Source organism: Aptenodytes forsteri, unplaced genomic scaffold (genome assembly GCF_000699145.1).
Source record: "Aptenodytes forsteri isolate BGI_AS27 unplaced genomic scaffold, ASM69914v1 Scaffold66, whole genome shotgun sequence".
Taxonomy (NCBI): Eukaryota; Metazoa; Chordata; class Aves; order Sphenisciformes; family Spheniscidae; genus Aptenodytes; species Aptenodytes forsteri.
Genome location: NW_008795131.1, coordinates 1,097,600 through 1,125,145, shown reverse-complemented (window position 1 = coordinate 1,125,145; position 27,546 = coordinate 1,097,600). Strand labels below are relative to the sequence as shown.

Genomic DNA, 27,546 nt, shown 5'->3' with positions numbered 1-27,546 from the left:
GGCCCCCGGCCCGGTCCGGTCCCCCGGCGTCCTCCTTCCAGCCCCGAGCCCCCGCCGGCCGCCCCAGGCAGCAGCAGCCACCCACCGCCGGACCCCAACAGAGTTTTATACAGATTATTGGATCTCAGTATACAGGTAAAAAACAGAGGGCCCGGCTGCGGGCAGAGCCAGGCCTCGCCGCACGCCGCCCCGCTTCCAGGAGAAGGCGATTCAAGTCCCTTTTAAAAAATGTACATTTGAAGGCACAGTGCACGGACCGACACGCTCCAGGGACAAGCGCCCGCGGGGGACCGGCTCCTCGCCAGAAGCGGCAGGGGGCGTCACAGACTGACGGCGAGGGGAGGCCGCGCCAGCCTTCCCAAAACTGGCGACAAACAGCCCCCAGCGCTTACTCGCTGCAGCTCCGAGCACGGAGCGAGAGCCAGCCACCCCACCCGGTCCTGCTGTGTAAAAAAAGTCTCACACGTTTGCAAAACATCTCAAATCCACTCACCTTAAAAATATGCACCTACTCCAAGCTCATTGCAAAACGCACTCTCAGAGGGAAAGGGCCAATTCCTAACGAGACTTATTGCTAGTGGGACAACGCAAGGCCAGCTCAGCCTGTTACCTGCTGCCAGAGCAAAGCAAGCCCAAACAAAGCCCTAAGAGCCATTTGCAAACTCAACTTTAACATAAAACCCCAGCTGCGTCTCTTGTTAAAGCCCTCAGAAGCAGGAAACGTTCAGACATTAGGCAGGGTTAACGCTATCGCGTGCTGGTGGGCTGCAGCGCATTACACATGGAAAAGGGTCACGGCCCAGGACCAAACCCCATCCCCTGCTCAGCACGATGAGCTGGGAGTAGGCACAGGAATGTTCATGGCTCCTGCAGAACAGAGGCAACAAGAGCAGCTCTTTCACACCACAGCAATGCGGGACAGGAGCACGGGGAACGCTCAGCCTCATCTCCCTGTTCCCAGCACACCTCCCCAGCCAGATCTTATCACGCGCTTCTTGCGATATAATTCCCCGTGGAACAGGGAAGAAGGTATACTGAGGTCTAAGCGTTATCTTTGTCCCTCCAGATAGCTGCACAAAATCAGCACGCAGCTGCTGAGACGGTCAGCGTGGCAGCACGGCCACAGGCGTGTGGTTCCAGAAGGGCATCTACCGCACGCAAAGGCAAGGAACAGCTCCTTCCCAAGGTGATGTGGCCCAGCAGCCTTCAACGGGGAACCCGCTGCGCTGTTCCCCCAGAGGGGACCAGGCCAGCGGCCTGCAGAACAGACCCCGTCATACATTTGTGTGCAAACACCCCCCATAGACACCACGTGCAGGTTTCACTAGTGGGCCTCCCCAGGCTGCTGGAGAACAGATCAGCTCAGGGCAAACTAGGTGCCTAAGACTTTGCTGCGCCAGGCTCCTGCGCCCCGGAGCTCGGGTCAGAGGGGCAAGAATTAAAAAAGAAAATGAGCAGCAAGAAAATAAGTGCCTATTCTAATCCCAGCCTTCTGCCCAGAAAGCACAGGAACGTCAGAGATGCATAAAGGCTTTGGAAATCAAACATTTCAGCCATTCTTCCCTTCTGGACATCCCTTCTACTCCCCACAAATCTCACGTGTCTTGGGGACGCATGCTGCGGCTCTGCTTTCCAACTTCCTGCCAAGTGAAGAAAAAACAGAATTTGGCTGCTTTTCCCTTCTCCTTCAGCACAGCCGTTCAGCCCTTCCTCGCGCCTTGCGCCCAGGCCCCCGCAGCAGTGGACACGACTGCAGACACACAAGCAGGTGGAGCTCTTGCTACATACTTCAAGGACACTGTAGGAGCAGAACAGAGCCAAGCCAGCAGGCTAATTTGATGCCTACCATCACCAGAGCTTGATGAGAGGGTGTTTCCAAAGTGCTCTGATCGCTAAATGGTATTAGGTGGACAATGGCAAATGGTGCAGCTTTCCTTCAAAATTTAAGACTGAAGGTGGGCCATGGATACTCCCATGACCTCTCCCTGCTGCTCCAATAATGCTCAAATACAAAGCAGTGGTCAGATTTCACTGTTTCCTCCTGAATAGTGGTGGACTTGAGCAAAACTGATCGGTGGAGTCAGTAACTGATTGCTTTTCTACAGTATCCACCCCAATCAGTTTATCCGTTTGCTTAGAACAACCTTCAGTTGCTCTTTCAGATGTTGTGCTGTTGTAACACTAACATAAGACCCCAAAGGCCAAGTCTACTACACAAATGAAAAGCAACCGGGGCGATGGGGATAAAGTTTCTTCCCCAGAAGTCAGGAACAGCAGTACTGCAGAGCTGGCAAGCAACTGAACTTTGTCAGAGTTCACTGAAGCTCTGACATTTGCTCCTTTCTCCAGCTCACATCAAGAATGGACGTCATCTCCCCCAGCTTTCAGGATGCCAAGTCACTGCCTGGAACTAGCAACACATCAGAGGCGCTCCACAACCACTGCAGATCACAGCAGGCCACGGCATCTCATGGTGGGGAAAAGCTCCAAGGGAGCAGCTGAGAACCAAGTACAGTCTTTTTCAGAGGGCTGCTCTGCAGAACGTGGAGTCAAGTGAAGGATCTGGCTTCCCCCAAGCACAGAGTGGAAAAAAAGAATTCAAAACAGGTAGAGAAACTGCTATGGAGTGTTGTAACTACGACCCCATGCAGGTCTTGGGGCACTTCCCCACCACCTGCACACTGTGTTGAGATGCTGGGGAAGTGCTAGGAACTCTGCGGGCCACCCCGAAACTTGCCTTTCAAACAATGTCACGTGAACCTCCAGATCTTGACGCAAAAATGAAACAAGCCATGTCCTTAGCCCAAGCACAGCCTCCAACACCCACGGATTTGCATGTACATAGGAACAGAGCAAATAGTAGAGGGAAGTTGGGAGCTGCCACCCACACCTCTGGAGGACACATCCTGCAAGCTAATGTTTCAAAACTGAACCACAGGGATCGCCCCCCCGGGACCCCCCCCCCCCCCCGCCACCGGGTCTGGTCCATGGGAACCTCCTTTCCTGCCCGGGAGGTGTCAGTGTTTGCTGGAGTACAATGTTTCTTCTTCAGTGTCTGTTTCATCCTGGAATTCATGGCTCAGGAGGGACTTCTTTGAGCCGGTGGCCATCATGCGGATTTCATCCTCATAATCATCGTGGTGCTGCCGGAGGCGGTGGAAGCCATCCTTGTGTCTGTTGGACTTAATTGAGCAGACACACCAGATGATACAGGCGGTGAGGACCAGAGCAGACATACTTGCACCTACCAGAAAGAAGATATTAAAGTTAATGCCATGTTCCCCCACCCCAGAGACTCACAGGCCTGCCACCATCTCTCTTCCCTTCTACAGTCACACACACTTTCCTCACTTCACTGTGACCCTGCTCCTTCCTCCTAGGCCACAGAAAACATGCTGTGCAAGAGAGCTGCTCCCAGAGCAGCACTGCACTAGCTTTATTTTCTGTGCTCGCAATCTAGGATAGCGTCACTGAGCTCCTCTGCAGACCACTGGGTATAAACTCTAGCCTCCCCAGCAGCTGCCACCTTGACAAAAAAAAACCTCTTAATGCTTACCTGGTGTCACACCACTCAAAAGAAACCTTGGGGAAGAAGCAAGATCTCCTAGGTCCCAGCTCTACACATAAACAGGCTCTCCCCATTCCAGGCATCTCGAAGTCCATTCTGGACCCTTCAGACCCCTGCAACGATAGCATCACTGAGCTCCTCTGCAGACCACTGGGTATAAACTCTAGCCTCCCCAGCAGCTGCCACCCTTGACAAAAAAAAACCTCTTAATGCTTACCTGGTGTCACACCACTCAAAAGAAACCTTGGGGAAGAAGCAAGATCTCCTAGGTCCCAGCTCTACACATACTGCAACTCTCTCTCCTTCCTCCCTCCCTCCCTCCCTCCCACCTGCCAGCCCAGCATCACCAGATCCAAGGGTTGTCGGACCAGTTTGCGAGGAGAAGCACGTGTTCAGAAGGGAAAGCAGGAGATGGCTTAAGTCCACAGGCTACTTTCCAGTTCAGTGAAGGGTCATTGACAGCATGAACCGGTACAGAAAGCAAAGCTCAAGCTTTGATCAAAGGTGTCACTTTACCTGCAACAGTTACAACCAGCTCCCTTGGCAGACCAAATATCCTGTTTTCCGTGTCAAATACAATGAACACAGAGCTGGGCGCATCATGACGTACAAAGACCTGCAGAAAGATATGAGAGCTCGGACTGTCTCAAAGCCTGCACCTCTGTTAGGCGTCCAGGCAAGAGAGGTACTTGCTGACCAGGGCAGGACCAGGCAGATGCCAAAGACAAGTGCAATGGAAAGAAAAGCTACTGCCCAAAACCACGCTGCTGTGCTGGGAAATTCTTCTCCATCCATTGTATCAGGGCAGAAAACAGCTACCCTGGGCACATAATAAGCAGCTAAACACAGCCAACGAGGCAGAGCCCAAATAGGGGATGCCTTTATACGACAGGGAGCAGTGGGGAAGATCTCCAATACAGACATTCACATACCTTGACATGTTTCTGCTGGTACCCGTCAGCTATCGCATTGATGTTATGCAAACCTGGGGCCAACAGCACATGGAAATAGCCGCCTTCTTTAGTATAGACCCTCAAACCTTCATTAAGAACAATGGTAGCTTTAGAAATTGCCTTGCCACTCTTGTCTTGGACAAACCCATGGACTCCCTTATGAACCTGAAATAAAGCATTTCACGTTCAGATCCAAGTGTATGGCACATTTGTAACTAAAGTAGGATCTAATCCTCCCCTCAAAATACAGCCCGTTCTCCATCCCTGACCCTCATAATAAATAAAAGCGCACAATACTGCAAGGACTGCTCAGCCCCACCGTGAGGCAAAACAGCACAGATGTTTAACTCTCATGTCAACACATTTCCTGGTCACTTGCTGCCTCTGTTCAATCCATTCCTCACACAGTCTGTTTTGACCGTCTGTAATCACACAGCACCGATAAGAAGACAAAGACTCTCCATACTGCTCTCTTCCTCTCCCCCTCCCCACCCGGCCCACTACCTTTACTCCTTGCTGGAATTTCCTCGCACAGACTGCGGCTCACCTCCACGAGCATGCTAAGGAGAGATTTCCTGTGGTCTGCCCACAGTCTGGGAAGTTGCCCTGCGCTCGGGAAGTAACAGCAGCTCGTATAAACAGTGATCTCAGGACAGTGACCAAACGTAACGCTGAAATCCTGCAAAAACCAAAACCGCAGTTACAACAAAATAGGTGGCATTTAAAAAGCTTTGCAAAGTGCAGCTGGAGGTGGGGAAGTTTTGCCCAGGCATCAGAACAAATATGCTTTTTAATGCTTGTTTAGCAGAGATGGAAAGCCTTGTGCTGGGATGAAGTACCTTCATACTTCCCAGGTGACTGTGCCATTCAGAGCCACGGATCACACCGCCAGGAATATTCTCATCTGTGAGAGCAAGAACACAGCTGTCAGACAGATCTGCTCCCAGCAGAGTCTAGCACAAGCCGACAGGGGGGTTAAAGGATTCAACCAAACATACCTGACTTATTCGGACAGCCTGGCTGGCCCAAATGCATCAGCGGATGGTTGTTTGCATACAGAGATGCCAAATGCTTCAGTGTTTCTTTGTTCTCCACTACAAAGAGAAAAGTGAGACTTTGAGAGTGCAACTCCTATTCACTGGGGGAGGGCAGATTCCCATCCTAACCCCATGATCCTGTATTAAACAGTGACACACATTGTTTCAGGGGCATTCCAGATTTCCTCTAACACTGAGGGGTGGTATCAAAAGACAACTTTAGACTGGCTTTGGCAGACGAAAGGTTGAAATCCTGTTGTAGGAATGGAAATGGTAAGTGTTCTGATCCCTAGCTGAATCCTGTGAGGTTTCACAGCTTTACTTAACAGACTGTCAACGCCACATACAAAGGGCTGAACACAAAAGGAGCTTACAGAACACCACCAGCACAAGAAACTCTTACACCGTGTGGTCACATGAACTTCTGCAGAGACAGCCCGAGGGTAACTATGCGTGCAAGGCCCTGGAGGAGTTAGTCATACCTGTCTGCGCTGGCTTATCGTATGGGTAAGTGACAAGCAGAGATCCTCCATCTAGCGCGACAGAGAGGCTGAAATCCTGCTTCAATATCAAGCTCTCTATGATGGCTTTGGTCTCAGGCTCTTGTGTCCCCGAGTACCGGGAGTAATTGCCTGTAAATCAGAACAACAAATAGAAAAGGGAATAGACAACAGCTCCCTCTGCTATTTGAGAGGCCAGCAGAAGTACATCCTTTGTTTATGTCTGAAATTAAGTCTGCTGCATATATTAAAAGGTATTTGTTAGATCTCAGCAGATGCACCTGACACCAAGTAAAGCACCTAGTCCACACTACCCATGGGGGGAATTAATCTGCAAAGCTAAACAAATGTGACACATCCCTATTTCCCCAAGCTATTTACTTTTGTGATGCAGAGGGTATTTCGTGTGTGTTTGCCCTCCTCAATGTCACTGAACTGACATTTTCTTAAGAAAGCATTTGGGATGATCCCAGCCAAACCTGGCCAGAGGGAACACTTTGTCCCCAGGAAGGGTGGGCATAGCACTGATCCAGTGCTATGGATACAGCAAGCAGTTACGTGGAAACCAGAAAAGCATGAAAAAAAGGAGACTGTTTCCAGGAAGCACAAACGGAGGGCATTTTTTCAGAAATGGGGGTTTGAAAGAAATCAATTAAAAGGAAAAATACATTAGGTGTTGTCCGACCTCTGGACTATTCCTAAAGAACTTTGCTTCGTCTTTTCCTTGCAAATAAGGGACTGCAAATTACCATCCCTAAGGCAGATCCAAGCTTTGGAAGCTTCCCAGCAGCTGTGCTGCCTGGGCTCCAGGGCAGGAGTGCTGCTCTCTTTACAGGTAGACCCTTTAACCAAACGACTACCCCCAACCCTAGAGCAGCTAGCAGGAGACTCCTACAGCAGCCTGCATTTCTACAGGGACACTACACATCACTTCGCTTTAGTTTGCTTTACTTGTGAAGTCTGTGTCCAGATCTCTGCCATGAGCATTAGTCTGGCCTATCTTCGACGTGCAGCCTCTCTCCTGCGCTATCTCACGTCCGTCTGGATTCAGGGAAGGCACAATCACAATCCGTGTTCGGTCAATCAGCTGAACAGAAGGAGGAGAAACAGTACATGAAGTGCAATTAGTAGGGTTCATTCTCTGTACATCTCATTTGTCTGGATCTCACCCTAGGAACTACTGCTTTTATCGATATCAGCAGTCAGAGGTTTCCACTGGCCCTGTGGATTTCACAACACCTCCCCATTATGTGCGAGATCGCTGCAACCCAGCAAGCCACTGTTAAGAAGACAAGTCTCTCCCAGTGAGCACTGTCTTCTCAGGATATAACTGGAGGGCTCCAAGATGGTCCCTCACATTGGCTTCTCACCTTTGTAACAGCAGCGTTCTTCTTGTAGTTCATGCAAAGAAATTCTGCCAGCGCCAGGAGCAGCTCTGTACCAACAGGAGCATTTCCATGAATGCCAGCAACAAAGCGGATCTTTGGCTCCTCAGGCTCAGACTGGTTGGGCTTGTTGGAGATTTCGAGGGACCAGATCTGACGGAACTCGACGCTCTGACCCAAACTGCCAAGAGACGAGAAACCAGAGCGTCAGCTCAGGAAGAAAACTGCACCCCTAGCCTGGCCTTACGGAGAAATCCTGGCGTGGAAAGGAACTGCTGCCTACCTCCATGAGGAGGCTGCAAAGACACGTGACACACAAAACACAACCACATCATGAGAGACTTGCAGCAGCACTGAACCAAATTCACTATGAACATCAGTTTGAACACAAGCATCTGTGTAAGAATGTATCCCGGTCCAGATGTACGGGATGCCCAATGCTCCATATATCTCGATATAGCCTGTAACATCACCATAAATGTGGAACTGCTAAATGCCTCTGTGCTTCCAGTTGGTTTTTTGTTTTGGTTTTGTTTTTTTTTTTTCCCTTCAGAGTGGGATACATCTGGACATCAAACTAATTTATAAAGCACCCGGTTTAGAGGACAGAAGCAGGCCTCTTTCCAGTAACACAGAAGTTGTTGCTACAGTCATGCCATTAAGTTAGCACACTGAATGCAAGCAAAGCAGGGAACACAATCGGGGCTGATGCAACTGGACAGACAATAGAGGCTACAGATCAGAAAAGCAGCCCTGGCACCAGCGGGGACAGCACATGAGCATGTTGTGCCTGGTAACAACAAGCAAATGAGGTCCTGGGACAAAGAGATTTTTTTTTTTTTTTTTTTTTTTTTTTTTTTTTTTTTTTTTTTTTTTTTTTTTTTTTTTTTTTTTTTTTTTTTTTTTTTTTTTTGTTTTGTTTTGTTTTTTTTTTTTCCCTTCAGAGTGGGATACATCTGGACATCAAACTAATTTATAAAGCACCCGGTTTAGAGGACAGAAGCAGGCCTCTTTCCAGTAACACAGAAGTTGTTGCTACAGTCATGCCATTAAGTTAGCACACTGAATGCAAGCAAAGCAGGGAACACAATCGGGGCTGATGCAACTGGACAGACAATAGAGGCTACAGATCAGAAAAGCAGCCCTGGCACCAGCGGGGACAGCACATGAGCATGTTGTGCCTGGTAACAACAAGCAAATGAGGTCCTGGGACAAAGAGATTCGTGCTTTCTAAAGCTGACAGAGGGTAAGCGCTACAGGTCACAAAGGAAAGCAGAGGACTGCAGACAGCTGGTCTCCTGCAGGAGGGCAGAGACCTTGGCTCAGGGCAAGCTAACTCAAACATGTCTCACACTATTGAATTAAAATCTGAAGGCAGGCAATCAAAAAAGGCCATTTGAGATTTGTAAATCAAGTTTGATCACTTTTGCTGGGGACTCTTTAGCAGGGTTGATGTCAGAAAGGATTTGGAAAACGGAGGAAATAGAGAGCATGGAACAGAGATGTTTGCAGAAGCCTGGGATATCAATGCTGGGAATATCGCCAGTGCCAGGCACCCCTGGGGAACAGACAGCAGCCCCGGTTTCAGTCAGTAAAATGATGTCTCAGGAAAAAGCACACGGATGCATCTGCGAGTCCCTGCAGCCAGTGCTCCGCCACCGTGTCCTTACACACAGGGCTCCCTCGAACTCAGGGACCACAGAGAAGGGGAGGGACGAGCTCCCCATCTCTGCACTGCGTTCATGGCTCATCATTTCACTACTTCCCTACCACCGGCTGCTGCTCAGGGAGGAGCCGAGCACTGCTGCTTTGAGTTTTCACCTGGTGAGATTTGTGATGTGCGGGTAGTTCAGATAGAGGCCTCGGAGGAACTCAGAGAGGTCCTTGTAAGGGCGGTATCGGTAAGGAGAGACATCCCCCGAGGAAGTAAGCAGGAGGCGCTCCAGGCCATTCTCAGCAGAGAGGTCTTTGATTAGGGTCTCAAACTCCTTCTCGTTGGGGTCGCTGGTGTCTGGGGTGTTCAGGACCGGCACCTTTCCCTCCTCCACTTTGACGTCTGTCCGTGAAAGAGTGAAGTTGACTTGCACCCCATCTTTGCTGCCAACTTCCACCGTCTTAGTGACTGGATCATACCTACCCAGGGAAGAGAAGGCACACGGAAACGTCAGGGGTTCAAGGCTCCACACAACAAGCCACCCCCCTTCCTGACTAGACACTCACATGGGACTGCTACTGCTCCCTAGCCAAAAGTTGGAAGCATAAAAACAAAGAGCAAGAACACTTCAAAGGGACATGGGAATGGCAGGAGGACAGGGAGCAGCTCAGGGCCCAACACGGCATTGAGCTGCTTTTGGCTCAGGTGCTGCAGGGTTACGTGGCAGACTGGCAGGACAAGAAGACAGGCTGCTTTAACCCAAAGGTTTTGGCAGCTGTTGAAGTGATGAAGTCATTTCTGTGAACAGCTGCCTGAAAAAGAATTTCCCCTAAAGACACTAAGTTATCAACTCCTTCCCCACGCCACCTCCAAACAAGGGAAGATTTGGATTGTACACGGGCACCAGGTGAGCAGTCTTTGACTGGGAAGTCAGGAGTGCAGCTGTTTGCTCCCTGTGCCATGGCTCACTCACCCTCGGGCAGATGCTGTGACTTTGTATGTCCCCTGGACCAAGAGGCGCCAGTAGTCTCCATCCTTGTAGGTGGTCACCGGGTGGTTGATGTTGGCAACGCTGATGGTGGCATTGAGAATGCCCCTTCCGTCCATAGCATCCAGCACAAATCCCCAGACGCCACGGTGAACCTGAGCACAGACCCAGAGCCCTGCTGAGTGCCAGCCCTTGCTCTGCCTCCCACCCCACACATTGCTGTGGGATCACCGACACCCAGATCCCACCAGCTCCCAGCCCAGGAGGTTCAGCGTTCCCAGAGGAGCAACATGTTCCAAAAGGGTTCAGGTTAGACTCGCCAGCAGCTGGCGTGGACAAAGATCACCTGATGAGTACAATGAACAATTGTGTGGCTCAGGGTGCCACCACAGCACTCTGCTCCACACCTTTGTTTGCATGCCCCAGGTGCGCAGCGCTACCACCAGCCCCAACTCGGGAACAGCACATAAAGGCCACTCCAGCCTAGGGAAACCCAAGGTAGTGGTAAATAAAAAGCCCACACCTGCGCTGTTTCCATACAGATTTTTGGTATGTTGAAAAGGAAGAGAGAGGAGTCAAGACATGTTCTGATGGGGATGATTTCTGTGGAGCATGTACCCAATCTGGCCAGGAAGCAGCACTTGCTTCAGCCTGCAGATTAGCCTGTTCATTCTGGCACATCTAATGCAAACCCCAGAGGCAGCTCACACAATTGCTTGGGGTCCAAGTGTCTCACCTGTTTCATGAACTGGAGGAGAGATCGGCGGTTCTGCTCCCAGTACTTTGGCAGCTCCTCAGCTTTTGGATATTTCACGCAGCCCAACTCAATGGTCACTTCAAAGCAGTTTGTATGTAAGTAATTCCAGTCTTGCATCCCACCTACAACAGGAATGTAAAAAACATTTCGACAAGGTCTCCTGAAGGCAACTGTACTACAGCCCCCCCAAAAAAAATATATCAGATAGTAGAGAAAGATGAAGTACAAACTACAGCACGCATTTTATAGCTGAAGAGAGAAGGCTTTTACACAGGACAAGATTCAAGCTTCAAAGGGATACCAAAATAGCAGACAAATAACCATCCTTCTTGTAAATACCTTTCATGCTAATATGGTGCTGTAAAATTTTATGAAACTATTTTGCTAGCCAGAAAAACTACACTATAAATTCCTTCCCTCAGGTATAACTTTATCTGGGTACCTTATTTAAGAAGTTATAAAAGAAACCCAAGTCCCAGTAATCTGGGCTGACCAATGCTGAGTTTGTGACCGATCAGACTAAATTCTTTAAGCTGCACATGCATTAACTTGGAGACAAACAGTGCAAGAGATTTAAGGTCTAATTTACCTGGAACGTTGTACCACTGAGCCCCATTAGTGATGCCATGCGGGAAGTACTCGGTGGGGTACATATCCTTACAAGGGCTTCCCTGATACATCTTCGTATTTTCCTAAAAAACAAGACGCAACATGTGAAGCTGAGTCTCTGCACTCTACAGCCACTGGCACGTTTGCTCTAACATTAGTCACACACTCGTGTTTGTATGGCTGCAGCACAAACAGACTGCACCCACACCCAACCGCAACCCATAGACATCCTTGCTCTCCTCCCGGCCCGTGTTTTCAGCTTTTTCTACCACCCTTCAGTGCGTATGGCCCCCGTGCCTGCACAGAGCGCTCCTCCTACAGTGCCTGCAGACAGAACATGCTGGGCATCCACTCATGGAACGAGAGCCTCCCGCAGGACCCTTCTGCTGTGCCTGCAACACCAGGCGCCCACAGTACCTGCGCCCTCCTCTACCGGCCGCTCAGGAGGTTCCTGACAGCATCAGGAGTTAACCCAGCAGGGTGTGCCTGTTTTCCCGTTAGAGCTTTACCTTGGAGTAGGAGAGCGCCAGCTGCTGAAACACAGCATCGTCTGGGGATTTACTGTATGTGGCTATTCCTTGTTCATCATCATCAAAGGGGTAATTAACCACCAGAGAACCTGCAGAGGAAACAAGCTTTGACTCGTACTTGCACGCTTTCCAAGTGATCCCTCAGCCTAATAGGGGAAGTTTTTCTGTTTTCTCCAAAGAGTGCCAAGTCTTCTGTCTCTCAAGACTTGGCATTAAACAAAGCATTAAGCCCAGTAGCTAGAAGAGACAACAAAAGCACAGGAATAGATAAAACCACACCCAGTTGGGAAGGTGAACCCAAGCCACAACATGTCAAAGGTTTGGCTCTTACATGCAGGAGGGACGAGCCCAACCTCAAAATAATCACTTTCACAGAGGAGGGAAAGCAAGGGGAACATGCATAGTGCCCTCGGCCCAACTGCTGTAGTTTTTCAGCCTTCTGGAGTTTATTGCAAGCACTGTCAGATTATAACATCTTTGGCTTACTGAAGCTTTCCCTAAGCAAATTGTACTAATAGCACCGTCGAACCCCAGACACCACCGCTGCTGGAGAACTGCCAGCTCCCTCGTACCCACACACGGTACTTCTGCACTACAAAATTAAACATGCTAGCACAAAGCAACCACCTGCAAGTTACCACAGCTACAAGCCAGCAGACAAACCGTCTGGGGAATAAGCTGTAATACAGAGACTTAATTTAGATCACTCCAAAAAGATAATTAAATTACAGCAAATTTCATAGTTCCGCCACGCAATTCAAGGCAGGGAACCCTCAGGATTACATCTCGTTACCTTCATTTTATAAATACTACAAAGCCTCCAACAGCCACAGCACTGTATCGCATTCCCAGACCCAGCTGCTGAGCAGCCGCTGACAAGAGTCCATTCCCATCTCCCAAGAGGCAATGAGCTAGCTACTCCTCAATGCATGTGCTCCCTTCAGAGAAGTGGTTGTGACCCTCCCAGCAGCCTCTTCAACTCCCTACATATGTGCTTGGGGACACGGTTTTCACTCTCTGTTTCCAGCTTCTGATCCATCTTCCAGCAGCATGAACAAAAGGTTTGGTTTACTCTTTGTTTGTGGAGGCCCTTTGGAATTGGCCTCACCCCTGTTGCAGGAACCTGGCTGCCTTCGCTCCTGCCATTTCACAGCAATGCCAAGGGCAGGGAGCTCTCTGCAAGAGCTCCTCGGTTCGCACCCAGAACACCACGGAGATAGCCCCGCAAACTCCCATCCCTTGAACCTCAGTGCAAAGGAAGGAGCTCAGTTTGGCTGCCATACCTCCGTGCAGGTTTGCTGAGAGCACAAATGGGTAAGTCTTTAACCAGGTCATGACAGCGAGAGTTTCTGGCTGCAGAGGGTCTGCCACATGGAAGAACTGATCTGGGAAGTTCCGGTTCAGGTCGTAGTTGTTGCTGTTGTTTCTGCCAACGGTACCTCCTCTGTCTCCTGCAAATTAAACACAAGTTCAAGCTTGCGCCCTATGCAAGTTCCCACTTCAGCGCAGAGGCTTCATCCTCTTAACTACAGAGCTTACAACTATCAATTAATGGAAGACAGCAGAGAGCACAACAGTGCTGGCTTCCTACACCCCAGAGTGAGGGGACACTCACACTCTCCTTCAGCAACAGGCCTGCTCTGTGCACAGAGGTGTCCAAGGGCCCTTTTCAGCGGGTGTTTGCACAGGCTCTGAGTGCCAGCCAGCCCACAGCTAGCAGAAAGGCAGCAAACCATTAACAAACCCAGCAGCTGGATGTCACGACCACAGAAACCTCAGAGCTCACCTTCTCAAACCAGCTGGACAGGTTCTTTGTTAAATCCAAGCAGAGCTCTGCTTCCAGAAAAACGTTCTGGACAGACTCTGTTCTGCCAATCTGCAAGAGCCACGCAGTTTTAAGGACTTCCCTGAAGGATGTTTCTGCCCATTTCAACATCACAATAAAAGTCTGTATTATCCTTGGACAAGTGCTCGGCAGACAGCCTGGCTCCCACATCTCATGTTATTAAGAGCATGGACCAAAGCACAGCAAGTATGAGCTGTGTCAAAGGAATGTCTTTTTTTAAAATAAGCCTTGGGATAGCCACAAACCATAAGGGGACCCAAACAGGGGCAGCATATAGCACTGCTGAAGCATAAGAGCTCTCTCCAACAGCTTCAAGCACCAGTTGAGCACCCACATCCTGCAGTGCGGGGTCCGCCCGCTCATCCCACAGCACACACCAAGCCCCTTCCCAGCCTCCCTGTGCGGAGTGCACTTCTGCTCCAGCAAGGCTCCCCGATTTCTCAGAGAAGTACCATGAACCCAAACGCTTGTTCTCAGAGCTAGAAACCCCACAGATGTTTCAGCGCAGACAGCACTACCTTCCTGGGACTTCTCATAGCCATCAGGGTTCATAGACGGCATGATGTGGATCCGTGTGCTCCGGACCAAGTCAGTCACTTCAGGATCTGTGCCGAAGTTCTTGCAGAGGTACTCGATGAGGTTCAGGAGAAGCTCTCGCCCCACAACTTCATTCCCATGCATGTTACCGACGTACTTGAACTCCGGCTCACCTGCATATACATGGCCACACCAAAGAGACAATTATAACCACTACACTAAAGCTTGGAGACGTCTCACCACCCTGAGCATTGCTCTCTCAGGCCTTTCTGCAGGGCTGGAGGGCATTTACCTACAATTTACCCTTCTGCTCCCACAACACCAAAAAGGACGAACATTGTTTCAGGGAAGTCCCTTGGTCCTTTTGTCCCCAGAGCTCCACAACCAGTGCAGATGTCCCCCGCAACGCTCTTTAACACACTAGTGCCACCCACTGCACCTGGTCTTTTTAGAAAGGATATTGCAAGGAGCAGCCTAGTCTCTCTTCAGACAGGTGCCAGCTCTACGCTCCTTTTTGCTCTGCCCACAGTCTCCCAAGGCAAAGGGTCTGTCACTTGCAGTTGTGCCTCGCTAAAAAGGATTTCCCACGTTACCTGCTTCATGGATGCCAGGGTTGTCCGAGATCTCCATTACATAGAGCTCCCGCAGCTCCACTGACTTGCCCACAGAGTAGAGTCGGGTTATGTTGGGGTACTCATTGGCGTACCGCCGCAGAAAGATCTCCATGTCTGAAAAGTGATGGTGGCGGAAGTCCACAGGTTGGATGGGTTGATGGAGAGAAGTTGGGCTTGGGGCCTCTGCCTGCACAGGGGTGGGGGTGATGGTAGAGACAGGAGCAGGCGTTGCTGTGAACTGTGTGACATTAAGAGCTGGTGGCATTACAGTTGGCTGCAAGGAGAAATCCACTTCTGTTGCAGCTCCCTCCTTCACCTCGATGTTCTCTCTGGTCACTGGTGTGTAACTGGGAAAAAAACAGCTGGCTTCAGCAAGGCTCTGAAGAACAGAGGCCAAAACCCCCTGCAGCCTCTCCACCACTCCAGCCTACTCCTCCCAGCCCAAATGCACTGGGATGTTAACGACTACGTGAGAGATTCACCAGCGAACAAGCTGACGGGACTCATCCCACTGCCACCAGACCAAACTACGCTGCTGTCCTTGCTGTGTCACAGAGGCACGAGTTCCTGTTTACAGACTCACCGGGGAAGAAGCCCCGGGTGTATCACAGGGCTAGCCTAGGGGCGAGCTACACGTTTACACCCAGACTTGAGACAACACAAATTCTTACTGGGGTGACCCTACTCCACTTTCTCCCTTTGCCCAGAAAGCAAGATGCAGGTTGATACAAGCAATCAAACAAAGGTGACAGAAATGCTGTGCACCCAGCAGCACCCCGCTGCAGCGGGGCACAGGGTGAACAAACACAGCTGCAGCTCTAAGCTGGAGTCCTTTACTCCTGCAGCTTCCAGCCAAGCCCCTCAAATACACAAGATGCTTTGGGGGAAGAAATCAAGTGAAGGAAAATGAGCAGTTGGCAGTGTGGACGCAGGCTGCCACAGAGACATTACCCCATTACAACTGCAGTCACGTTGTAGGTCCCAGGCACAAGCAGTCGGTGGTAATCGCCCCATTTGCCCGCTGTGATGTTATGAGCAATACCGGCAACAACAATGGTCGCATTGTCCAGGCCAGCTCCAGTGACTGCATCCCTGACAAAGCCTTTCACACCAATGTGGACCTGAGGAAAACAACGCAAGAGCCTGGCTGAAGACAGGCAACATCAGAGGAACCGTGTCCTCCCCCAGCAATACCCCCCTGCCCTTCCCCAAACGCAGCAGAGCAGGACAGCTGCCAGGCAAAGACACACAAGGGCCCATGATTCAGTCAGTGCTTGGCCAGACGGCAAGGACAGGAATTCCAGCATGCACTGGGAGGGCACCAGAATCTCAGAACCGATCCTCCCTAACAAATCCTCTATTTCATCGACATGGGCACACAATATGAACATAGCAGGGTTACATACCGAGGGACAAAATGCAGCTGCCTCCCTTCCCAGCCTACACTGTCACCCACTCAACTCATACACGGGCACCTGGAGACAGCTTGGCAGAGGACTCTGCAAGCCAAGGTCTCAGCAGTGTTGGTGCTTTTGAACATCACTGCAGGTTCATGGCACTGAGGCCATAAAGGTACTCTGCATTACTTAGTGAGAACTGCACTGATCGGTCCCTCTGTTTAACACTGAACCCCACAAGGCCCCTCTGAGCGGAGCTCTGTTATGGTGGAGGATGTGGGAACTGTGGCAGAACCAGAGATACACAGCAGCTTTGTAGCCACCGACCTCTGCACAGCAACTGCAGCAGTCGTGTTACCACATGCAGCAAACAAAGCCACGAGAGCAACTAAACACAGTGCTCTCAGCCCACTATGGACACGCGGGTTTCACAGCTGCTGCCCCCACACCCCGTCCCAGCCCACACTACCTTCTCAATGAAAGCAAGGAGAGAGTCCCGGTTGTTCTCCCACTCCTGCTGAAGCTCGGAGGTCGGCGGATATTTGCAACAGGACAGCTCCAACGTGATCTCAAAGCAGTTGGCCCACACGTAGTTGTAATCCTGCATCCCACCTGAGAAAATAAGGCAGAGAGATGTCCCAAGAGCAACGCACAGACATCCCGCCACGGGATGCACATTTTTCCCTGTTCTTCAGCCCCCCACAGCATGCCACCACTATGCTGCCCTAGCTCCAGAGCGAACAACCTAAGGAGAAAAGTCAGAGTAGACCACGGCGAGAGCCCATGCTGGGGAAGACTGAGCTCTGTCTCTCCCAGTGACCGGCACACTGGGCCATTCAAATCAGCCACAGACTGTTCAAAGACGACAGTCCCTTCGGTCTCACTGCTCTGCCAACTGAACTCAGCAGCACAGCACTTGGAAATTCATATGGGTTCATTCCACTGTGAAGACGTTTTCCAGACACTACAAATCCTGGAGGCCAGGGCAGGCACACCGGAGTTTGAACATGACTGCTGCCAAGTCCTTCGCTATGCGCTCCAAGCCACCTTTAAATTTGTGAGGTATTCCTGCAAGAGACATTACCCAAAATAAGCTTCAGGCCTCTGATACAAAAGAACACACCAGACTATGAATCTGGGAGGTGGCAGCTCGAATCTGCGTGTCGAAAGCTTCAAGGACCACACAGCTGTTCTCCCAAAAAAATCTTAGCAAAAATCTAGACGAGACGAGAGCAATGCTTCCCCTTCTCTACCTCCTCAGGCTGCTCTTTTCCTTGAACTCCTTATCTGAAGGTCTCCATTTACTTGATATTTAGAGCAGCCCTAGCAGAAAGTCTGACAAGATCTGGCATGGTGACAGCACACAGTGAACTGCAGCAAGTCCAAGTCACCTTCAGGAAATTCTCCTCTTGGTCTGGGAGGGCAGTGATACCTCCCTCACCGCCGAGGACTCCTGTGACCCCACAACAGCCAGGTCCTGCAAGAGGAGAACAGGACACAGGCTTGTCCACCTGGGAAACTTGCTCTTTTCCCTGAGCCCTGCAGCCAAGTCATTAGCCTCCTCCCACATCTCCTCTTTAAGGCAGCAGTCTCAATTAATTTAAGATATTGCAGCACCTGGGGACAGCTTGCTAGCGTGGCATTAAACCAGCCAAACCTCCATGAGCACCAGAAAACAGGAGGGCACAGAGCTGCTTCCCAGTATTAAGCTCACCTTGCTATTCTTGCCCTTCAGAGAAACCACAGGCACTGCTACAAAACAAAAAAGTCACCTTGTTCTAGCAAGTGTCCTGACCCCATTTGTTGAAGTTTACGTCCAACCTTCAGCAAGCAAACCTGTTTCTCAAACAGGAGTGAACCATGTACCAGCAGGACTTGAGGTCCACGGGTATCAACACTCACGATCTGGAGCTCAGACTTCAGCATGCTGCTGAAGACTGCAGATATTCAGCCTTCTAAACATTCATGGGAGTCTTCAATAGTAAAAAGGACATTCCAAAACCACCACAACTCTGTGAAACAGGTTTCAGAGTCACCCTGACAAATCCCACCACATGCCTGTAGCCAGATGTCATGGCCACATGAGAGGATCGTTCCCACCACCACCAGCAAATCAGGCAGTTGTGTCAGTATGGAAAACACACCACACTAAGTTTTATGCATACTGATGGTAACTTCTGGGTTACACAACCTTATACAGTTACAAGCCGGGCAGACTGGCATGCCACGGCCTTGGCCACCACTGCCCAGACGGCTCCATCCCAACCTGCACAGCAGCACCTGGGACCACTCAGCCCAGAGACCTCCGCGCACCGACTGAACGACTCCCGCCGGCGGCAGCTGGACACAGGGGCACAGGCAATGAGTCTCCTCCGGATGAGTTGAGGAAGTCAAACTGGTTCTCAGAAGCCCATCTGTCATGGAACAGCTATATATTTGCCCTGCGGGAGGCAGATGCAAAATTCAGGAGGAAGGAAAGCAGAAGACAGCCTGTGGTACGTGTCACGGCGCCAGCCTGCAGGACCCCAGCAGGCAAGTCTGTAGAAATGCGTACTTTGTACTTCCGTCCTTTGCTTCGCCCACCAAAGTGCTACATTAGTGCTATGCTAATTAACCTCACTTGCTTTGTCTGAGCAGTTTCCTAATCATTCACAAGCGAGGGACCCTCCGGGGTGCTGGCCAATTAACCTGCCAGAATGGATCAATACCACGATGCAAATGCACTACCTGGCATTTGCAGAGGCTGTGTTAATGCACGGCCAGGAAAAGCTATCAGCAGCACTTTACCAAGCAGAGGAGTCTTATAATAAATGTGGTGGCTGCAAGCATTCACTGTCCCAAAAGGTCAGGGACCGCTGCTCTGAATTCAATAGCCCCACCACACTCAGGTAACGCAGAGATGGACTGACAGCATAAAGTAGGATTTAGAAGAACAGACCCCTGGGAAAGATATGCAGGACGCTACCGTATCAAAGACATCCCAGTTCCTCTCAATTCTTCTGGGAGCCTGCTGCTAAGGGAACACGAAGCTTTTATTGTAACAAATCAAATGTCACTTGCAGCCAGGAGAGCATTGCAGCTTGTGCACGGGCTGAGACCAAAACGAGAAAGGGACTTTTCTGTCCAGCACAAGGGGCCAATAAGTGTTTGAGGACTTTAAAACTCTCAAACTCAGTTCAAGAGGTTAGAGGAACAAGGCCGGCGAATCTGATACATACTCTGTTCTATTCAGCTCCTGTTACCAGGCTCAGAAAAGTAACCCACAGCGGGCTGCTCTCTCGCCAGTAAACACCATGCAGAATGAAACAATTTGCCAGCCTATAACCATCTGTTCATAGCAGGACGCTAATGCATTTGAAAACATCCATACGTAAACCAGAGCCATTATGAAGCATATTTAGTGCTTCATCTGCCATTCAAGCAAATTTAGGACAGATGCTCACCCATAATAGAGCAGCAACGGACTAAATTAGAGCTTGCTACATCAATTTCAGTAAAACTGTCTCTTCAAGAAAGTAGTCCATTGCATGCTTGAAAATTTGGATTCTATCTGCTGCACATATTTGGCCTTCACATGGCCCCATTGCAGAGCAGGACAGTTATTTTTACAGCATATGGAATTACGTATTTTTCCATATACCATCTGCACAGCCTCTCCTGGCTATGCAGAAGATCTGGAGGTGTAAAGAGAGACCTGTACACAGCCTACCATTAGCAGAGCCCTACATTCAAGGAGCAGAGCAGAAAAAGCACACCCAAGGCAAAGGACCGTCAGACTACAACGTTTCTACTCTACCTATCTGTTTGGGTAATATCTGGGATAACTTGCTGGATTTATTCCAGCATTTTTTTAATCACAGGGTGTCTTTTAGCCCACACTGCGTAAAGCTTCAGCCTCCCAATGAAGCATGATACCTATTTTACCGGTGAGGAAAGTAAAGTAAAAGTGAGCAGCCTACAGTCACAGCGAGTCAGTCCCTGGCTGGCAGTAGGTCACAAAAATGCTCGGAACAAACCTCCCTCCTGCTCCGTCCCACTCCCTGAGCATCAGGACTGCACTTCAGGCAAGGATCCCAGACCTCTCGCAGCACAAGCGCTGCAGAGTTCACTGACAAGCATGCCTCTGCTCCCTGCCAAGCTCTACACCAGGCAGGCAAGCAGGAGAATGCAGCTCTCTAGAGTCAAGCCTGGGGATCCAGATACCATAAAATACACCACGTGCCAGGAAGCCTTCCAGGCCAGCTAGGAAGGACTCTATTTTCAAACTGCACTGTGCAGAAACCTCTCTCATTCCAGCTCTTGCTGGAGCAGACATTAGGAGATGAGAGACCTGCAGCTAAGTCAAAGCAGAGAAATGGTCCTGTCTGCTCTGCAGAGAGAGCAGACGGCACAAAGCAAGCTAGAGACATGATTAAATACGTGGCACAGGTTGCTTACTCTGTGGACAGAATCGACTGGCTCATAGCGTAAGACCAGGTAAGCACCAGCAGCAGCACCAAACAGGCAGAGGAACGTTTTGGTCCATTAGTCTGAAATCATTAAAACTCAGAGGAGGTGAGGTTTCAGCCTCCAGCTCCGGTAGCTGCATGACACAGCCCAGAGCAGCACAGCCCTGCAGCCTTCCCGGGGCTCTCTCGAAGAGGAGGGCAGAGCCTTCCCAAGAGCTGCACCACCACAGCACTGCCCGGCAGTTCATGTTAGACGTGAAAAGAGGCTTCAGACCCTCGAACCATCAAGCCAATACTTTTCTCAAGAAGAACGAAAAATTTGCAATAAGAATTTTATGAAAACACAAACACAGAAGGGCAGCTAATTGTGCATATCCCAGAAAGACATGGCTGAAAACTGCTACCAGAGCTCACGCTGTGCAACCGCCTTCTGCCGTGCCCAGGAAACAGAGGCCACCACAGTGATGCCATGAGCACCCACTGTTCTCAGCACTCATTTTAATTGCTCTGAGTTTGATGCCACTAAAAGCTGTTTGGAAGCTCAGTGTGGCTAGTAACCACAGTCAAAACAACCTAGTAAGCACACGTAACCTAAATCCACTTTCAACCTGAGAAGTGCCTTCCAATAGACACCAGAAACACCTCAAACACTTGGACATCAGAGTAAAACTAGCACGGAAAATAACTTTTAGGAAGGGACTGCAAATAACAACAAGACCTTCCAAGGCTGCCCGCAAAATACCCTATTGAACGTTACACTGAATTCAGTTCTGAATTGGGCTCTTCACAAAATAGAGGCAAGCACGTCCTTCCCACAGATAAGACTTAAACAGTTTCTTAACCGCTTTCCAAGCATCACCTGGACCATACACCAGCCCAGACTTGCACGTATTCTCTTGATCTGAATCAGCCACTCAGTAGTTAAAACCCCAAGAGGTTAAAAAGGAAGGAAGAGTAAGAGCATGTACAACAGAGATAGCCTCTAAAAAGCATCCCAGTCGTGCTTATCTATAGCAGCTGGAATGCTGAAGCCAAATTCAGCCGTCTGGCGGAGAGCCATCTTTGCGCACACTTGACCTTAACAATTACTCCAATGGTTTGTACTTGCCACCTTGGTTTGACACACATAAGAGGTTGTTTGCAAACTCAAATGAAAGTTAATGGGGTCTGGCACCAGCCTAAACCTGAACTGGTAACTCTGGGACAATGAATCCCACAGCAGTTGGCTTTCCAGCATGTTTGATTTCACATGATAAAACGTGGCAGGAAAATTTCCACCTGTTGAGATATTATGTTCTCATTTCTTTGTTTTTCCTGGCTTTCGTTCACTTGGAGCCTGCAGTCTCTCCTGGCACAACCTGATTCACAGGCTACAAGCACGTGCCCCGCACCGTTCACAGAACCGTGTGCTCTGGTGAGCTCCCGCAGGGTACTGGGATTTCCCCAGCCTCATTTTACCACACATGCAAATTCTGCAATCACTGGGAAAGGCCTCCTGGTCCGAGTACGAGCCTCAGCAGTCCTTGGCACAGAGCTGAGCGAGTCAGATGACTCAAGAAAGCCACCATGGTGGTTTTGCCCCTTCTGTCACACGCTGTGTACAACTGACTCCCCTTTGCCTGCTCTTCATCCACCACTAAAAATAAATGTTAACACCTAAAACCCTGAAGGGACACAGTAACTTCACACAACATCAAAATACACGTGTACTGGCCGCCGCGGTACCTGTTAGTTCACCCATGCTCTTTCCTGGATCCCAGCTCCCGTGGGTTACACTTTTCGTGAACTCCTCAGTCTGGGAGGTGCTCCAGGGGCTGCCATCACCCTCCACGTGTGCATCTTCAACAGCAACGAGACGTAAATCACCACGCAGGGGAGAAACCGCACAGGTCTGCCAACCTCAGCAATGCTCTATTCTGAGAGTTAGTGTCAGTGCACCCTCCCTATAATCCCTGCCCATGAATCGCCTACAGCCATCAGCGCTGAGCCCAAGATTGTGGCTCGTCACAGCAAAAGGGTTTGTTTCCGCAGAGGCTGGAGGCTGTTGGATGGAGCATAAACCACAGCGATGACGGCACGGAGCAAACCGGTCTTCAGTTCACACCTTGCCATTTGCTGTGAAAGGAAAGTAGGTGAAACCTCTGCTCCGCTCGCTGACAAGGCAAAGGCAGCCCAAAAGGCTCGCACACCAGCGCCACAGCCACTAGCCAGAGTCTCACATTGCTCCGCTCGCTGACAAGGCAAAGGCAGCCCAAAAGGCTCGCACACCAGCGCCACAGCCACTAGCCAGGAGTCTCACATCCTAGCAGGAGGATGAAGAAGTTAACGCTGCAGCGACAAAATGCTGCTCACTGGGGGCAGGGGAACCCAGGTCCAAAGCTCTGGAACCATCCCCCCTTCAGAGCACACCCATCCCGCTTCATTACAAGGGCAGAAAACGATAGAGCTACAACCAACAAACTTCCCGACCGAGATGTTTGCCGATAACGACCGCCACCAGAACAAGGCAGCGCAGATCATCCAGGATATCCTGTTCCCTCGTAAGCAAATTCACCAGATTACACAAACCTTCCTCCTGCTGGACTTTTCACAGCAGCAGAGTGAACCTTGAGCCAGCAAACACCAGGGCTGGTGTGCTCGATAGGGTGGAGGGAAGCAGAGAGCCGCTAGAGAAAGAGGTAAACCCATATCTTATTTGAACACAACATCTCATGACCAGTGAAATCCTGGGGAATGATTCAGCCACTACTGAAATCAAGAATTCCTCCTCCAGCAGAGGTGATGTGTTCAGGCCCAATACTGGATCCCTCTCCCTCCTTCCCAAGCAAGGTGGATGCAGGGTTAAGACAGGAGTCAGCTCTGAAGCCCATGTTTTGGAAAGACACCGTCTTATTAGAATTTGTTAAGCTGTAAGCTCTGAAGGATAAACAACATTCGACGTCGCTGCTTGCTCAGCACTCCTGCCATCATCCCTCAGCCCCAGTGTGAGGGAAAGCAGAGCAGTCCAGGCACAGCAAAGCAACGCAACTTCTTCGGATCGTTTATGCAAGGTTTTTGTTGTGTCCTCGCCACAGAAGTTTCTGCACTTGTCTGGCAAGGCCGTGGTTGTACAACATCCGCTGAGGGGGCACGGCAATGGTGTAACTTCTTCTAACGACACGGCCAAGATTTCTCTTCCCAACAGCCCACAGAGCCTTTTCCACGAGAGCATCTTGTCACACAAACTGTCCTTTAAATCCCATTTTCAGCAAAACCAACACACACAGAGCAGCTCACAGTGTGGGTGAGCCAGGCCAGCCACCTCCACACGAGCAGAGCGGTGCCACCAGGAGGTAATTTGCTTATATTCACATCACCTCCCAGTGCAGCTGCCTGTTGGAGGGAACAGGAGGTCTCCTAGAAGCTCCAGCAGACCGGATTTCAGATCCTTTCTAGATCCCACCGCACTGGTGGACGAGAACAGTCCGTGCTGGTTGTCACCCTCTGCACAGGTCTAACAGCAGAGCAGTTCATAGAAAAACTCCCTGCCCCGCTTCCAGCGAGAGCAGCTACGTTAGCTCAGACCACGCATTTAAATCATTTTACATAGTTTTACAGCAGCCTATTCTATAATCATTTACAAAATTACAAGTTTGGTGGTTAAAAAGACCTCACAGAATACTGGCATTGGTTTAATACCTTTAACAATAGTTTCCTCTTTCCTGTATCAAAATTTAGTAACCACCTGGAGACCTAATGACAGTTAATTTGGCCAGTGAAGCCTCCCACATGCAGGGTAACTCTCCAGCACCTAACAGGGTCAGGAAGAACCCTCCAGTTTGCTGTGATCTATTCCCTACGAACATCTCCCAAGCTGTGATTCATCAAACACTTATTGGTGTGCCTGTGACACCACTTCCCTTCATTTCAAGCTGCTAGAACACATTCAAAGCTAAAAATATCACTTCACCCACCATCCTTTCCCCGGTGATAATCACCACTGGTTTGGATGTCTCTTCTCAGTGGGAGCAAGGAACTATTTCTATAAGACGCTCTGTTACGTGAACTAGCAGAGTTAGAGTGATGCACCAGCACAGCTTACCTTCTACATCATACCACTGGGCACCGTTTGTGATACCATCTTGGAAGGTCTCTCCCTCCTCGCCAGGGCAATTGGGTTTGCCCGTTCTCATTATGGGGTGATGTGACGCGTAAGCTTTTGCCAAGTATTTGAACACTTCGTCATCAGCTGATTTACTGTAGATTCCTGTGGGCTTATGTGTGGGAGAGTCATCATAGGGATAGCTTGCAACCACTGAGCCACCATGAAGATTGCCAGAGAGCAGAAACCTGGGGTTGGGAAGGAGGAAAAGAAGAAAAAGAAAGAGTCATACTGGAACAATTTCAACAGGAAGCCAGCTACAGCCGCCCAACCAGTTATTCTGCTGCCTTCCCACCCAAACCGTGTTCTCAGGAGCCTCCAAACTCTATTTGGGATCAACGAGGCAAACCGCGCCCGCTGGACGAGCTGCCCAGCAGTAACGCTACTTTGGAAGAGGAAGCAATCTGACCCTGCTCCATCAGCCCTGTGCAGGGAGAACTCCTGTGGAGCTGCAGCTACACCAAGGTTACGTTAACAGATACGCACTCGTCCAACACCAAGTTGGCTACTTTTGGACAAAAAGATACAGCGTCCTGGGAGACATATCCCCTCGTATTAATGCCAGCCTCCAACACAGCGAGCAGGATTGTCAGAGGGTCTGAAGAGCATCCAAGTGGGAGCATGCTGGGGAAGCCAGCAGATTTTTGCAATAAACCAACTCTCAGGACTGGTTTATTCACTCCCCAAACTGACATCTGGCATTACTGGAGATGAAACAAGTTTCTTGCTTCCGCCTAAGATAGAGTCCTCAAACTCCGTGACAGACAAGCAGTGCCCTGCATGTGAAGCGATGTCCACGGCTCTTCGTCAAGCTTTGAGCAACGTTTGGTATGTACAACAGAACTGACCTGCATAAATAAAATCTGGATACGTGACAGAGCTGTTAAAATCCCAAGTCAGAAAATATAGCGCAGCATGCCCTATATCACGCTTTAATTTGATCACAGGCAGCATAAGCATTTCAATGAATCCCAAAGGTAGTTGTCTCTGCCCTTCCTCTTTGCACCAAATACAGCATTGAGGGGAAAAAGAGCTCTCCTCATTCAGTCACATGGGATTTAGTTTCTGAGGAGAGGTAACGTGACCAATACCTTTGCCTTGCTTAAAATAGCGCACGTGAATTGCATTACACCTGCTATCTCTTTTTTTAATCAAACAGTTCTGTTTACCCATTCATTTTTCTATCAGCGGTTATGTTAGTCTAACAATTATACCAGCATTAACTGGTGCTGCCAGGCAGAGGGGTGCACAAAGCACCGCGTTCTTCCTGTTTCGCCCTGGCTTACATGCAAAACCCACCGCAAACACCTGCAAAACAAAAAAAAAAAAAGAGCCCAAGGTATTTTCTAAATGATATTAAGAACGTGCATGAGTTTCCCTAGTAACTAAGTCTGGAGGGATTTTGGTGCAAACTGCTGCATCAGAGCTGTCCCAAAGGATCCTTAGGACAAGCAAATTACTGGTGCAGTGCATGAAATTCCTCTAGAGCAACAATCCCCATGGGCACCGCCATCCACCAAGTTCTAATAAAGAGAGTTCTTCCAAGCAAATTTTGTTCCCTAAGACTGAGCAAACATTATATGATGCTGAACATTGTGTGTCTTGGTTGGGTCCAACCAACAGCCCTACGGTGCCCCACAGCCGTCAGCCACCCCCTGTCCGCTTCTCTCTCCATCCCCATTTTGGGAAGAGGGCCACAGTTTGTTTCAGTGCGTTGCTCGTATCTGATCAGACTTTGCATTCTGGTTTTCTCTGCACAACTTCAGGCGGTTGGTTGCGCTGACCTTAGTGGTTTGGACCTTCCAGAGTTTTCTAAAGAAGAACACGCAGCAAATGAAGAGACAGCGCCCAGCCTGGTCACTGCGCTTTCTGGGGCAGCCCAGGGCCCCAAACCGGAGCTGGGCTTCACAGGCGCCATCTCCCCTCCTGGGCTGCCCCACTCCGGGCGCAGCAGCTTCGCACCATTCGCCCCCTTGGTTCAGGTGAGAGCTTAGCGGGTCAGCGTGGGCACCTAAGGCTCAGTCCTGTGTGCTTTGACAAGACAGACGGGGAAGAGGGCCGCAGGAACAGGGCCTGTATTTGGAAACGCTGCTGCACAGAGCGTTATTGCTAAATCCAGGGAATTTTCCATGAAACATGAAGATGGGGGCAGGCCCTGTTCAACACAACTCTCTGTTAACGTGTTTGTACACAGACCAGTTATACACTTAACCCCGAATATTTTAAGCATCCCACAGCTCATGGTGAAAGCATCATCGCTCCCAAGAGCGAGGCCTACAGACAAGCTCAAGAGGAGAAGTTTCCAGCTGCGGACTCCTGGAGAAGGGAGACACACACAGACGGCCACGGAGGCTGGGAGTGCCCGGGCGCGCGCAGGGCACGGGCTGTGCCCAGCGGAGCTAGCGTGGCTCCTCAGCAGGTGCACGGCAAACCGCAGCCACCGCACCGCTCTCCCGCACACGCTGGCCAGCATGCGGGTTAGCCCGGCCACTGGGCGCAGGACCATCCCCGGCTGCGAAAAGAGGCCAACCCAGCGCAGGAGGCAGGCTGGGGAGAAACAGGCGGGAAACGGCTTTTTTTTG

At 50.2% G+C, this 27,546-nt stretch overlaps 2 protein-coding genes across 2 annotated transcripts in view; one reads left to right on the top strand and one right to left on the bottom strand.

Annotated features, from left to right (window-relative positions):
- Positions 1 to 320: 320 nt before the first annotated feature.
- On the bottom strand, positions 321 to 25,383 carry CPD (carboxypeptidase D). Its single transcript, XM_019471768.1, has 21 exons — positions 25,319 to 25,383; positions 24,905 to 25,152; positions 16,845 to 16,987; positions 15,930 to 16,099; positions 14,958 to 15,325; positions 14,346 to 14,537; positions 13,265 to 13,432; positions 11,961 to 12,070; positions 11,432 to 11,534; positions 10,822 to 10,964; positions 10,071 to 10,240; positions 9,265 to 9,576; positions 7,429 to 7,624; positions 7,010 to 7,145; positions 6,041 to 6,190; positions 5,520 to 5,615; positions 5,361 to 5,425; positions 5,069 to 5,200; positions 4,501 to 4,686; positions 4,085 to 4,184; positions 321 to 3,244 (listed from the first exon to the last, which is right to left on the bottom strand). Exons 1-21 carry the CDS (start codon positions 25,381 to 25,383, stop codon positions 3,018 to 3,020), a joined length of 3,480 nt encoding a protein of 1,159 aa, XP_019327313.1. The 3' UTR covers positions 321 to 3,017.
- A 19-nt stretch (positions 25,384 to 25,402) lies between these two features.
- BLMH (bleomycin hydrolase) overlaps positions 25,403 to 27,546 on the top strand; it is a 36,648-nt gene continuing 34,504 nt past the window's right edge. Inside the window, exon 1 of the mRNA XM_019471810.1 lies at positions 25,403 to 25,407. The gene's annotated coding sequence lies outside the window, so the exon portion shown is untranslated. The remainder of the gene's footprint in view (positions 25,408 to 27,546) is intronic.

Bases quoted from the DNA above. Each gene is read 5' to 3' on its own strand.
- CPD (XM_019471768.1), bottom strand. From the start codon at position 25,383: ATGGAGCAGGGTCAGATTGCTTCCTCTTCCAAAGTAGCGTTACTGCTG. The intron at 4,185-4,500 runs GTATGTGAATGT...ATCTTTCTGCAG, and splicing joins ACCAGCAGAAACATGTCAAG to GTCTTTGTACGTCATGATGC. The intron at 3,245-4,084 runs GTAAAGTGACAC...TCTTTCTGGTAG, and splicing joins GCTGGTTGTAACTGTTGCAG to GTGCAAGTATGTCTGCTCTG.